At 48.8% G+C, this 13,686-nt stretch overlaps 1 protein-coding gene across 1 annotated transcript in view; it reads left to right on the top strand.

Moving 5' to 3' along the window:
• The first annotated feature begins 1,781 nt into the window (after positions 1-1,781).
• Positions 1,782-13,686, top strand: part of LOC142805085 (uncharacterized) — a 48,414-nt gene continuing 36,509 nt past the window's right edge. Inside the window, exon 1 of the mRNA XM_075891157.1 lies at positions 1,782-3,549. Coding sequence (XP_075747272.1) covers positions 2,485-3,549 — 1,065 coding nt within the window. The 5' untranslated portion in view covers positions 1,782-2,484. The remainder of the gene's footprint in view (positions 3,550-13,686) is intronic.

Here is a 13,686-nt window from a genome sequence, read left to right as displayed (position 1 = left end):
TTGATTTCAGCTATGATATATCCTTAACCCCGGTTTGTTCCCTGATACACTCTGCTTGTCTCTTAAGGTTACACCTATCAGTTCCCTTTCCATCGCTCGCCGCATCGTCCTCAATGTAAGCTGAACCCTCTCTGTAAGACTCCAGGTTTCTGCTCCGACTTTTTATTTAAGCTATGACAAAAAATTATTGCTAATAGAATTAAGGAGACAGAGTTTAATGAAACAAAAGAACAAGAAAAACTCGTACAAGCTACTCAGCAACATACCCTATTTATATTGTCAATCAGGTCATAGATAAATGCACGGAATACAACCAACCTTCCTAGATTACGAGGCGGCATATGAGTGGACGAAAATATCAGCAATCATGCAATCTCTGCGTAATGAGGGTATCGATGAAGCATATAATATAAACGTACTTGAAGAGATCTTCAGCGGAACCACAGCCACCATAGCCACACAACCCTCCTCCAAGAAAGCGGCAGAATTCGAGTAAATAACTGTGTATGGCAGGTTAATACGATTCCTCCCGCTACTCGCCACCTGCTTACGGAAGATTTTTAGGGCTCCAGATTTCGAAGAATTATGTATAAGAGTTATTGGTGAGCACGTTAGTAACCTGCGACTCGCTCATAGCTGGACTGGACACGGCAAGCAGGAGAATGGTCTTAAATTTAATATACATGAAACAAAAATACCATGTGACACTGGTCTCAGTAGAAAACAGCGCTTTTCTATTGGTACGAGGCACAGAAAGTTCTAAAGGATACGTCTGCTCAGAACATAGAGTAACCATGAAGCCGAAGCATGAGAGTGAAATAACTGAATGAATCAGAATTGGTTGGAGCACGTTCCGCAAGCATTCTCAAAGCATAAATGGTAGTCTGCCACCATCCCTCAAGAGGAACATATATAACAGCTGCATCTTGCCGGTACTGGCCTACGGAGCAGAAACTTGGAGGCTTATCTTACGAAGAGGGTTTAACTTGAATTGAATTTATACCGCCCGCACATACTGCCACCTAACAGTGCCTCATGTTTTGATGTGCCAGCTGTCTGAGAGTGTCGTCTACACAAGGAAAAAAGCCAACGAAACTTTCGATGCAACAGTTTCACTTGAAGACCGCGCGGCGAGGTAGTGCAGTCAAGTGGCACGCGCGCCTCTTCGCGCCGATCGTTCGCGAACGCCAGAACGCGCGGTGCGTTTATTTTTTTTTTTTTTCGTCCTCCTTCATTGCCGGTTCTCCTTCTTATATTTGCTCCCTCTCCTGAAAAACCCAATGGCATTGTGTGGCGGCGCCTTCAATCCCGCCCTTTGAGCCACTCGACATGATTGGCCCCGCCGACCCTGTGACGTCAGACGCGACCGGCTCCCGACGGTTGAACAGGCCAATAACAAAGCGACGCTCCAAGAGAATCAATCTGCGCGCGCGGTGCGTGCGGTGAGAGAGAGAGCAACGCGAATCTCGCCGGATTCCGCGTTTGTTTTCGCCGCCGTCGGTGACGCGTGGCTTTTGTATTTCATTTCTTTTCTCCCGCTCTTTTCATTGCTCCTCGTCACACGGGGATCTCTGGCTTGTTTCGTCGGTGGCTGCAGCAGCAGCCGGCGGCGTCGGCGGCGGCTGTGGTAGAAGCGGCACGAGCGCTGCGCGCGTCGCGGGAGTGCCTTCCTCTTCCCCACGACCCTTTCTTCTTTCTCACCCTGCTGCTTTGGCTTTGGAGTGACGCCGCTATGTCGACTAGTCGCACACGTCGTCCGCTGTCTCCGGTCTGTGGACGTTGCGCCGACGCTAGTCGCGTGCCGGTTTGCTCTTGACTCGTTCGCCACTTCTCCTCGAGCCAGCGGCACTCTCATCGTGCTTACGCTTTCCGTGTGCACCGCAGAGGATCCCTACAACTGCCTCCGTCAACGCGTTTCTGCCCAACCCTGGCATGGACTTCTGCGTCGGTTGTCCACCGGCTAGGTCGACGACAGTGACTCAGCCGTGGTTCAACGGCCCCGCCGCCTGACGTAGCCTCGGAGCCGTTCGTCTAGACAACCCCTGCGTCGCGCGCCCACGGCCTCGAACCGAGGACTACGAGGCTGGGGCGCTCCTGCTCCGAGACCGCCGTGTTGTGTGTTGGCTAATTTGCTCCTGTGGTGTGCGCGGATCCCGCATTGCGGGAGCCCCCGTGCAAGGCATCAAGATTGCGTCCTATCCTGCCTCCGTCGTGTCAGCCGCGTTTCCGTTCGCGGGATTCGACTATCGTTTCCCGTACGGAGCCCTGCCACCGCCTGCGACGCCTAGAGACTCCGGTGCGCCACACGGCATCCCGTTGTCCCTCTTGGACCGTGGTCACATAGGCGACCTGGGTGCGCGGTCATCTATTCCGCCGACCCCCGGTGGAGGGGGCCCCTCTCCGCTCCGTCCGGCGCCGCTCACGTCGGCACCTTCTTCGTCGTCGTCCTCTTCGTCGTCCGCCGACTCGCACGTCAAGCGTCCTATGAACGCCTTCATGGTGTGGTCGCGTGCCCAGAGACGCAAGATCGCGCTGGAGAATCCCAAGATGCACAACTCGGAGATATCCAAGCGACTGGGCACCGAGTGGAAGCATCTGTCCGAGTCTGACAAGCGGCCCTTCATCGAGGAGGCCAAGCGACTCAGGGCACTGCACATGAAGGAGCACCCGGACTATAAGTACAAGCCGCGTCGGAAGCCCAAGAGCATGCTGAAGAAGGACGCGCACCACCACAGGTTCCCTTTCGCTCTGCCGTACATCCCGGGTCCGGGGGACTACCTGGGCCTCGCGGCAGGCCTGCCCCGATCTCTTTTCTCACCGCATCCTCGGATTGCCATTCCTTTTCCGCAGCACCCAGCCGCTGTCGCCTCGCTGCACCAGCAACAGCCTTCGCCGTCTCCGTCACCGTCGCAAGCGCACTCCATCTCACCGAGGTCGTGCCACGCGGAAGAGAACAACAACCGGCCGTCATCGTGCGATGACGTTGTCATCAGCTCCGGTGGCCGCAAGCTGAGTTCTCCGTCCTCACTGTTGGCGCCCACCTCCTCGTCGTCACCCCCGGCATCCTCGGCGTCTACGACACCAACGTCGGAGCCTGCGGCGTCCCCCGCGTTCAAGGCGTTCCTGCCGCCCTCGTACGCGTCGCCGTACGTTCCCACGTCGTCGGCCGCCGCAGCCGCTGCAGCAGCGTCGTTCTACTCGGCAGCTGGACTGTCGTACCTGATGCCGTGCGGCTGCGGCTCGCCGTACGCCGGAGGCGCGGCTGATCCCAACTGCCGGCAGCACCTGGGGCCCGCGCCGCCAGTTCCACCCGTCTCCACGTCATCATCGCTGTTCGCGCTCAATCCGTTCCTCAAGTCGGTCGAGTCCGGTCTGCCTCCGGGCTACGCGGGACACGCGGCCATGGCTGCGGCAGCTGCTGCCGCGGCTGCAGCGGGCTCCCTACTCGACGATCCGCAGTCCATGTCCACGGTTCCGTCGGCGGCCGCCCATCTTCTCGGCCTCTATTCGTCTCTGGCCAGGCCCAAACCGCACGACGCCCGGCTTGAGGTAGGCGCTTCTTCTTTCCAGACCTCGTGAGGCGCGCGAATAGCTTAATCACTTACCTGAAGAAGCAGGTTGAAGAAAGGCTTTGGGAACACTTCGATCCCTTTCAGAACAAGTATCAATATTAACTATACGTGAACGAAGCTACCGCTCTCATTGAGCTGTATCATGGACCAAGTGCGTGCGTTTAAGTGATCGATTGCGGAACTCACGCGGACGCATGACTTCACAAACTACCTTGTTTGTTGCCTGGACCCCACTCCCCCCCCCCCCCCTTTTTTTTGTACGAACTGGTAGCTCGAAAAGGACAAACGGCTTGTTGGATCCACTCAGCCGTGCATACAGATGCCGCCTTGAAAGCTGTCTGTCACCTTATTGGGTGGGCGCGACTTCAGCGGAGCTGTGACGCGTGTAATTTGTACAGATCGGAGTAGATAGTGAACGGGAATCACGGCTGAACTTCGCATTTTATTATGAGCTGTGATACGTCATGAAGAAGTGTACGATTATTTATGCATCTGTTAAGCGTCATATACACGCGTTCAAATAAACAAGAATAAGGAGAAGACGCCTCTGTTGTGGTGGCTTTATTGCAAACCTATATGTACTCTATACGTTCACGAAGTGACGTGTATCGCGGGCGAAGCGTGTACTGTCCTTCATCTTCACGATGTCTATTTTCGAGCATGATTTGGTTCTCGCGAGGTAATTGGGCATTGTGTTTGCTGTAGCTTTATAGTACTCTTCAATTTGAACTTTAGGACTACATTTGATTAGACTATACGTATAGCTGCTTTAAGAGCTCCGGTCAATAGAGCTTTAATGAGAATTCCTTGGCATCGCGAGTAGATAATATTCTGCTCAGCTTGCAAGCAAAAAGAGTGATTTCCTCGTGATACCAGCAATTTGTTGTTTGTGCAAGGTTGCGCGGAAAAAGATACGTTTTGCACGTGGTTCGTGTGTGTATGCCTACGCATACGTGTACCTTCTGGTGAGGGGTTATCTCACCTTTCGTTGTAATCTGATCTCGTTAATACTGTCGTCGTAAACCAAACCAAGTCACTTGCTCATGCCTGTAATATGTAAATTCGTTTCGCGGGATGTCTTTATGTAATTTAGTGCACATGTTGCGTGTATCGGCCGTAAATGGGATTCGTATCAGCAACTGACTAACCTCCCCGTCTCTCCGTTTTCCTTTTCCTCATTTATCAACATCGTGAAACAAGAGCTTAGCAAATGAAACAATCATACACGGGGTATTTCTCGGCACATTAAAGAGCTGTATTCTCGGCACACTTTGTAGCCAGTTCACTTTCAGTTCACATAGTACAACACATGTCGTCGAATAAGAGAGATAGCTGCTAATGCTTACGGAGGCTGTCAACCCTGGCTGAGGTATTGAATCTTGGCGAGAAGTTCAATTGGGAAGAGACCTTAGAAGTCGATAAAGGTCTTCTAAATCAATACAACCGTTGTAATGTGTTTCACGTGTGTTACAACACAATTTCAAGTCTTTAAAGCTTATTGTTTAAGAAAAATTCAGAGATCAGCTGCAGTGCAGTGATATTTTAAGGACGGAAGTAAGGGACACTGGATTTTAACGTATATTTCGCTTAGTATTGATCGCTTTTAGGCATGACAATCGACGTCTAACTACACTAATTTAAGTAGTTCATTAATCGATATGTTAGAGTCCTGCCGCTTGCAACAAGAACGAGAGGAAAAGGAGGGATTTTACCACTCTAGAACAACAGACATGCTACCCTGCACAGGGAAGGATCAAGAAGATTAAAAGAAGACTAAATAAAGAGAACACACGGTCACAGTCAGACAGTCTTGTGCGGTGTTGGACATCGCCATGAGTCTATACGGTCGCTCGTGCAAATCAGTCGTGTCTGCGCATGTTCATCGATTACTTTTCGGGACGACATTCGAGGATAGCTTCCAGCGACATCTGTCTGTGGTCATGGCGAGCAAGAGCGCTTGTGAGCCATCGTTCGTGCGAGGACCGTCGCAGAAGATACACTGCGAACTCTCCTCCATATACCATAGACGCCGCGAAGAGTGTTGTCGGTCGTCCCTATTCGAAACGAGAATGGTTTTATGAATGCCACATTTAGCCGTCCCCGGCATAGCAGAATAGTCACTTTTCGGTGGAGTCCGGTTGGTCTTTCACACCGTGACAACGCATTCAAGTGGTGCTGCCCGTAGTTTTGGTTAATTGCTCAATTCAGTTTGGAGGGCGCAATTTCTTGTGCGACCATTTGAACCTTGACAGCAGCATCAGACCTTGAAAGCGGTATAGGTTCCCATTCACCTTGCAAAGCTGACCGAGCAGCATAATCAGCCTGTTAGTTACAGATCATGCCGCAGTTCCACTTGGCAGCCAACGAAACATCGCGTGGTGTTCTTTCTCAAATTACGAACGAATGAAGTGTCTGACCTCGCATATCGGTCATTAATTAACCAAACGCGATGGTTCTAGAGACACCGTAAATGGCGGTGCGTTACTTTCATTACAAAAAGAATATTATTTGCAATTCACCGTGAACGACTTTCAAAATATCATCCCCTCCCACCTATTTAAAAACTTGCCATTCGTTCATTATTTCCACTTTCCTTCCAAGGCAAGGTATATATATATATATATATATATATATATATATATATATATATATATATATATATATATATATATATATATATATATATTGTACTTGTCTTTATACTTGTTTGTCACCAGAGGGATAGTACCGAACGCACATTGGACGGACATACATTCTTATAATTTGATTTATTTAGCCTAAGTGACCCTAATTAAACATCGTATTCACTTTGAACCACTCTCAACAGTATACATGAACACCTGCATAACGAAAAACGAAAACATCCGGGCAAAAAACTGACTTCATGTGTACAATAATGAATTATATGGCAGCACAATGCATCACCCGTATGTTCGTCCGTCCGACCGTCCGTCTATTTGTCCGTGCGTGCGTGTGCCTGTTCGTCCGTGCGTCCATCCGTGCGGCCGTTGGTCCGTCTGTCGGTCCGTGCGTCCGTCCACTTGTTCGTCCATCCATTCGTGCATGCGTATACGTCCGGCCATCTGTCCGTCGTTCATACTAGTCGGCGACTTTCACGTATACATCATGGATCTTAGGACCCAACTTCGCCCACTCGTCATCATTAACTTCGTGGAGACACGTGGATTTGTTTACCGTATTCGTGCCCCAGTGTTATGAAATCATAAACTCGTTCTGATATGTAGTTGCTAAGCTTGATACTGGCTTTTTGCTTTTTATGGTGTTTGTCAGCATATAGTTAGCGCTTGTCAGAGCCAGAACAATGCTTAACCATAATGTATTATTATTCGAATTTATTATCCCTCATTCGCCATTACCACCGAGGTCATTCCGCCTTGAATGGTGGATATCACAAGAAAGGGGAGTTGTTTAAGCGAAAGTGTTAGATGCCTTATCAAACGCGAAAATTGACCGTCCTTGTCCCGCGGCGTCGGCCCCCAGCAGCTTTGGCGCCAGCAGGAGTGATGCGAAAAAAAAAATTAAAAAGTAAGTGTCTCATGATGAGGTAACCACCTGACGTCATCGTGACGTCACGAGGCTGCACATGATGACATCATCGCATGACAGCGCGGCTTGGTCAAACGTTGACCAATCACGGAGGACATGCAATATAATAAGGCGAGGTGCCTCTGATCCTGGAGGCAGTGCGAAACCACGTTATAGGTGCAGACAGCTCTCGAACGAGCGCAGGGCAGGATCCATACATTGACTGAGAAGAAAAAAAGCTGACTCGCCTTCCAGCGAATGCATGAGAGACCTGGTGAGTCTTTTGGAGGTAGAGCGAAAAGTTATTTTCTGAAAATTCGCTCAGTTTATTAATTAGCTGGCGAAAGTACACCGCACATGTCATACGTCATATACAGTCAGGTCCACTGTAAAGGGAACACCTGCCTGCGCAGCATATGTTTGTATTTCACACTCTTGCAACTTGAAGCATAGTGACTTAGATTTTATACGAGACTTCTTGTGATTGGCCGTTCTGGCTCCATTTGGCAGTCTAGTGCCGTGTATGCATAAACATCCCTATATTTCCGTATCCACATGCTACTTGAGGGTCGGCAATGTGAACGGTGCTCATTGTGGTGTTCCCTTTAACCGTGGACGGTACTTTTCATGCTAGAAAAATGTGATACGATGAAATGAATAACAGGTGATAAAAAAATCTTTACAACTTTTGCAAGCACAAATAGGCCACACATAGACATCAGAATGATGAGCTCACGGGGAAAACGGACATCGTTGTGCAGAGGTAGCTCACACTTCCCTTTCCTTCCCTCCTCCACTTCGCTGCCGTCCGCGGCTGCATATACTACAGCAGCCCTATTTTGCTGGCTCGTTTTGTTTTGGACCTGTAGTATAACGGTAAAATTATTTCCGCAGGAGCTTCATAGTTTTGATCCTATGTAATACTGAGTAGTTGATTTTGTGTACATCACTTTTAATGAACTGTCACTTGTAGCGTGATTGGGAAAGGTGCTCTCGTGGGTAGATTCTAAAGACCCACGTATTGGCCCCCCGAAACGCGCACCACGAAATCTTGGACCATTGAAGGTAGGCCCCTTTAGTGTACCAGCAAACGCCGGTTATGGTCCAAATACGGAGTAAGAGCCAAAAGCTGACAACAGAAACAAAATGTTCTTATAGTTGAGGTAGTAAAATCCTTGCATACACACGCACATTCGTATAGTCAGTTCACTATATATAACACTGACGATATCTATAGGACAACGAGAACAGTCTAAACAATCACGCTGCAAACGCAATGTCATGCATTACACAATCTTCCGAACACTTAACGTCTTGAAATATTCACCGCTCATGCCCTGTCCACAAGTTCTTGGAATGCGTGTCGAATTTTGCTCGTCGAGGAAAACACCCGTGGATACTCCAGCGGTGACTGTCGTTCCCTCCGTTGCTGGTCCATTACATGATTCTTTGGCCGCTTCTTCATCAACTCCTTGACTCTCGGTCGCCGGCCGCTTATATCAGGCCGCGGTTGAGTTCTCAATTATTCCACACCACTCGCGTGTCTGTATAGCACAGCGAAGGCCAGGAAACGGACTTAATCTCTCTACAATGTTCTACTGCGCAGTCTGCCGTGCGCAGGTGGGAGCCGCGTTAGCTTCGCAGATTCTCTCCCCTCACCCCTTCCCCCAGTGCAGGGTAGCAAACCGGACGTGCGTCTGGTTGACCTCCCTGCCTTTCATCTCTTCCCTTCCTCCTCCTCCTCCTCTTCCTCCTCCTCTCGATGTTTCCCGGTGTTCGCTCTCACGGCGTTCGTCGTTTGTGGTGGAGCTTAAGTGGTGTTCGCTTTGGAGAAGTGACCGTTGTTCGAGCCTTGAATGGCGACGCGAGATCGGCCGGCGCCGTCTGTTTTGACGCGCTGCTGAGGGTGGTTCCTGCGCTCGTTTGTGACATGCGCAGTTATTCTGGAAAGAGGGTATACCCTCATTCTACTGCCCTTACGCTGTTTGTTTTCGTCTCTGGCTTAAGAGTTGTAAACGTCTTGAAAGTGACATTTTTTTTTTAATGTCGCGAGTGATTGCGTCCATCACTTAAAATCCAGGACCATGCGCACAATATTCAAACCGTCTTCTACATGTTCGAACCCCCTTCCCTTTCCTGAGGCTGAGTAGCAGGTCCCAAAATTGACTCAGGACGAACACTTAGATGCAGTGTCTTCACAACGATGATGATATGTGGGGTTTAACGTCCCAAAACCACCATATGATTATGAGAGACACCGTAGTGGAGGGCTCCGGAAATTTCGACCATCTGAGGTTCTTTAACGTGCACCCAAATCTGAGCACACGGGCCTACAGCATTTCCGCCTCCGTCGGAAATGAAGCCTCCGCTGCCAGGATTCGATTGCGCGACCTGCAGGTCAGCAGCCGAGTACCTTAGCCACTAGACCAACGCGGCGGGACGATCTCTCAGCTTTTCTCTCATGATAAACCTCTCTCTCTTGTCAAAAACAGTACATTGATGGAACGGGAAAGCTTGGTAATGTTAAAATAAACGGGAATCTCAGACACGGTGAAGAAAGTACCAAAAGAATGTGGCTCCGTATTTGAATGTGAAGAGCCACCACTTCGATGAGCTCGAACTTTAAGTATTTAAATGAAGCTTCTGGTTCCTGAGAGGAAAAAAAAATCAAGAGACATATCTTATTCAGCAGCTTAGCAAAGTCCAGTCAATACTTATAATCATTTCAAAGGGAGCTCTCGAATGATTTTGATATGGCGGGTACACAGGAGCAACCAGTAAGACTGAAGCAATTGTATCTAAGAATTTTCTAACCGTTCTGATAACCTTGAAATTATTTTTTTCTAACTGCAGCTCGGTTTTGACATGCATGATTACGTGGAACATCGTACCTCCGCCCCTTTTCTATTCTCTTGGCGCGGACCCCCCCCCCCCCCCCCGACACACATGTACAGAGCTTGTTTTTTCTTTCTCTGTTTTCTTTCACTTATTGACGTGTTTCTGTACTCCAGCTTGTGTATAGACCTACGCATGTTTCCTTCTCCCCCTCCCTCACCCACGTTCCTCGTTATCGTATTTGCTCTCTCATCCTCCGCCTTTTTGGCTTAGGGAGTATATATGTATGAAACGTACACATACGCGCACTATAAGGCTTTAAGAATCTGCTGCCTTGAAAAAAAAACAGCTATTGTTTCGACCACTTGTCAACAATAGCTCCCGGAACACACCCGGTTCAAGGATTTTTCAAACCAGAGCCTTGTTTCTCGCATTGCACGTGACGTGTTTAGCGCACGTGCTGTGCACATGCGCGACAAACGAGATAGCTGCTTGTAGCACAGTCGTCAACGCCACTCGGCTTGAGCATTGACTCGCGACGGAACATCACCTCACACCATTAATCTCATTCTGCGAAATACTCGCTGTGCTTTTAATGTTATAACAACATTGTTATCTGTGGTTTTACGCCCCAAGGCAACCATATGATTATAAGAGAGGCAATAAGGTTGAGGGCTCCGGAAATTTCGACCATCTGTTGTCGTTTAACGTGCACTGACACTCATAGGTCGGCTAAACTTGTGGAGCTCACTGAGACTCACCCATAAAACATATTTTCAGCTTTGAACTCGCTCGGACTTTTCCCTAGCCCGGCTAGGGAATATTTTCCCTAGCCGGACTAATTCGGACTCACACTCACGAAAACTATCTGGAACAGGACTCTGACTCACGAAAATGTGACTCACTCGGACTCACTCAGACTCATACTTACGGCTCGATCTGAGTCAGAGTGAGTTCGAATGAGTCGACTTATGAGCGAGTTAGCCGACTTGTGCCGACATCGCACATACACGGGCCTCTATGATTTCGCCGCCATTAAACGTGACCGCCACGACCGGAATCGAACCCGTGACCTTCGGGTCAGCAGCCGAGCACCCTAGTCACATGTGCAGTTACACCGAGGTGGACTCACTGTATTTTTGTCGCTATATGTATACGTCAACTTTATCCTACACACGAACTAATTCGCTCGGAATGCCTCGACTTGAGCTTGAAGTGCGACACACGAGGAGAGAAGAATCGAAGGGTGTGCTAAAAAGAAATGTGATGCCGAGTGAATGTCTGAAGCCCGAAAAGCATACGACCAAAAAGAAGAACAAATTCCCGGCTGCACTGCGAAACGTATGCGCCGCTCCTTATCGTGCGATGAATTAGTTGGTTTGCGCGCGGAGAAAGTCATTCACAGTGGTGTCTTGTAGCGTTGTTTCGCAAGGTACTTGGAAGGTTGAACACGTGTTAAGGGCACTGTTGTACGGAAACCTTAGGTGCACGTCAGAAGACATCACTTCAATGGGGTGCTGTGCATGAGCTTCATTGCATGATAGCCAAGCCAGAAACTGTCAGCGTGAATTTAAGTATAGTCTGGTCAGTTTTAACCTAAAAGTAAAAATGAATGGGACAGCCCCTAGAGCCGCCGCTGCTGATCCGGGAAAAACCTGGGTAGATTCTCCACCTAATCAAATTTGATTATTTCTGTGACGTCAATTTTCTTAGATGTACATCAAGTAGGTGATTTCTGCGTACATGTTCGTGTTGCTCGTTTTTGGTCGAAAAATTTGGATTTTCTGGGAAATTTCAGCAAGGATTAGACATCATACTCAGGCAAACGTAATAATTTGTACTTTAATTAGGCACGATGAAAATTTGTTCACTAATGTGCGTAGCATTAGATTAGCAGCGACGCAGTAATGATTGCAACGAAATAACTTGGCACAACTTTCTTAAACAGATGAATGTCAGGCGCGCTTAAATTCTGGGGCTGGAACTTGTATGTGTTCTTGGGTTGCAACTCGCCATATAACGGTGGATAAAAAAATGCCCCAGCCTCTTTGAAGGGAATCGGGAGGAAATTCGAATGCGTTTCTTGCGCCGAAGGAGGGTACTGATGCCGTCAGACATTGGCCTTCACAGACTTCTGCCATCGCCTTGAGAGGCGCCCAACCAGTGAACGGTCGATAGTGAGGAGCGAGCGGACGGTAGAGCGGGGAGCCAGCGTTCTCAGCTCGGCGGTTTAGTGTTTCACAGCGGCGTCTCGAGCACACATTTCCGGGTGTTCTTGAGAGGCACCCAGCCAGCGAACAGTCGAGAGTGAAGCTGGTGAGGCGCGAGCGGACGGGAGAGTGGGGCACAGGGATGAGAGAGACCGAACAGCGAGATAAGGAGTGGCGAAGCATTTTACCTACCCTCTCTCGCACCACACGCTCCGGTTACTAGGGGCGAGGATAAGCGCTGACGCCCTCAGCTGATGCTATGGCAAAAGTGGCGAGAGCGGAGATATAACATGCTGGTGCGCGGGCACCACCGTGGACAACGCCGGATGCCTGACATAGCTGGACTAAGAAATTCATTCGCATTTAAAAACCTAGTGGAAAGAACACGTGAAGAAGTCCTTCACGCTGGCAGGTACTTTCGGGGCGCGTCCGGAAAGTTGAAGATGCCAATGTGTATGAGGCGGTAAAAGAAGTTAATGCCGTCGCTGATGCATATACATGGGCTGTAGGTTGCGTGTGTAGGACGTATGAATGCGCGTGTCTACTGTGTCATGTGTTGAATTACTTGTTGACATGGATGAACATACCCAGAAATGTTTGTTCTTATAAAAAGTGTTCCATTTACTTTCATGTTAAAGAGCTACATGTTGAAACACGGAATATTTAGCTACGCGACGAAGCTTGTGGCGTCAGCGCACTTGTTGATTTCCTGGGCCTCTGTGGCTCGTCGATGAATCTCAAGTTACTATTATAGCAACATAATTATAGCCAGTCACTGCTTACGGAGTCTCCCTGGAAAACAGAACAACATGCGGCAACAGTTTGTGCTGAGCGCCTGCGATGGTTTCCGCTGAAATCAAATCGCAGTTTTCTTGTAACAAGGATAACTGAATATGCACGTATTCAATACGGAGTTGACGGAACGAATCGCGGAAGGTATACCTATGTCAGATGACCCGAAGACCTGATCACCAACATAACTAATCTGCGAGTCTTGCCAGCGAAATCTATCGCTTCGTAATCACAATTATCATTTGATCGCTTAATTCTTTATTATCTATAATTTCATCGAATATAAAGCAAAGGAGTGGAGGATGAGAATCCCTCGAGCGTAAGTCTGCACTTTTGAGACGATCGAAGGTGTCCCATCAGGTCCCTGCCTGCAGAAATTTAGCGCTTTTTGTCAATGAAAAATGTATACGCTCGTTGTGCCGCTGTTAACTGTATAAAAGGTGCATGACCTAGCGTTTTACTTTCAGAAAAAAAAAAACGCTTTGGCAGAGCAGTCTTGAAACGCTTTGGCAGAGCAGTCTTTGGCAGAGCAGTCTGATAAATACGACGATTGTTCGAGTTGAAGAAGGCTGCCTGGAATAAAGCGATAGAGTTGCTGCCCGCAATTTCTCTCAGCCTGTCTCTCCGAGGTGAAGACTTCTTTGCAACAGCGGTTCTGTTTGGGCGTGGAGAAGCCCCGTCAGTCATGGAGAAAACAATAGAAAATTATCATCATCATGAGTCGGTATGCG

This window comes from Rhipicephalus microplus, chromosome 1 (genome assembly GCF_043290135.1).
Source record: "Rhipicephalus microplus isolate Deutch F79 chromosome 1, USDA_Rmic, whole genome shotgun sequence".
NCBI lineage: Eukaryota > Metazoa > Arthropoda > Arachnida > Ixodida > Ixodidae > Rhipicephalus > Rhipicephalus microplus.
Note: the sequence above shows the minus strand (reverse complement) of the source record. Positions and strands in the feature narration are given on the sequence as shown.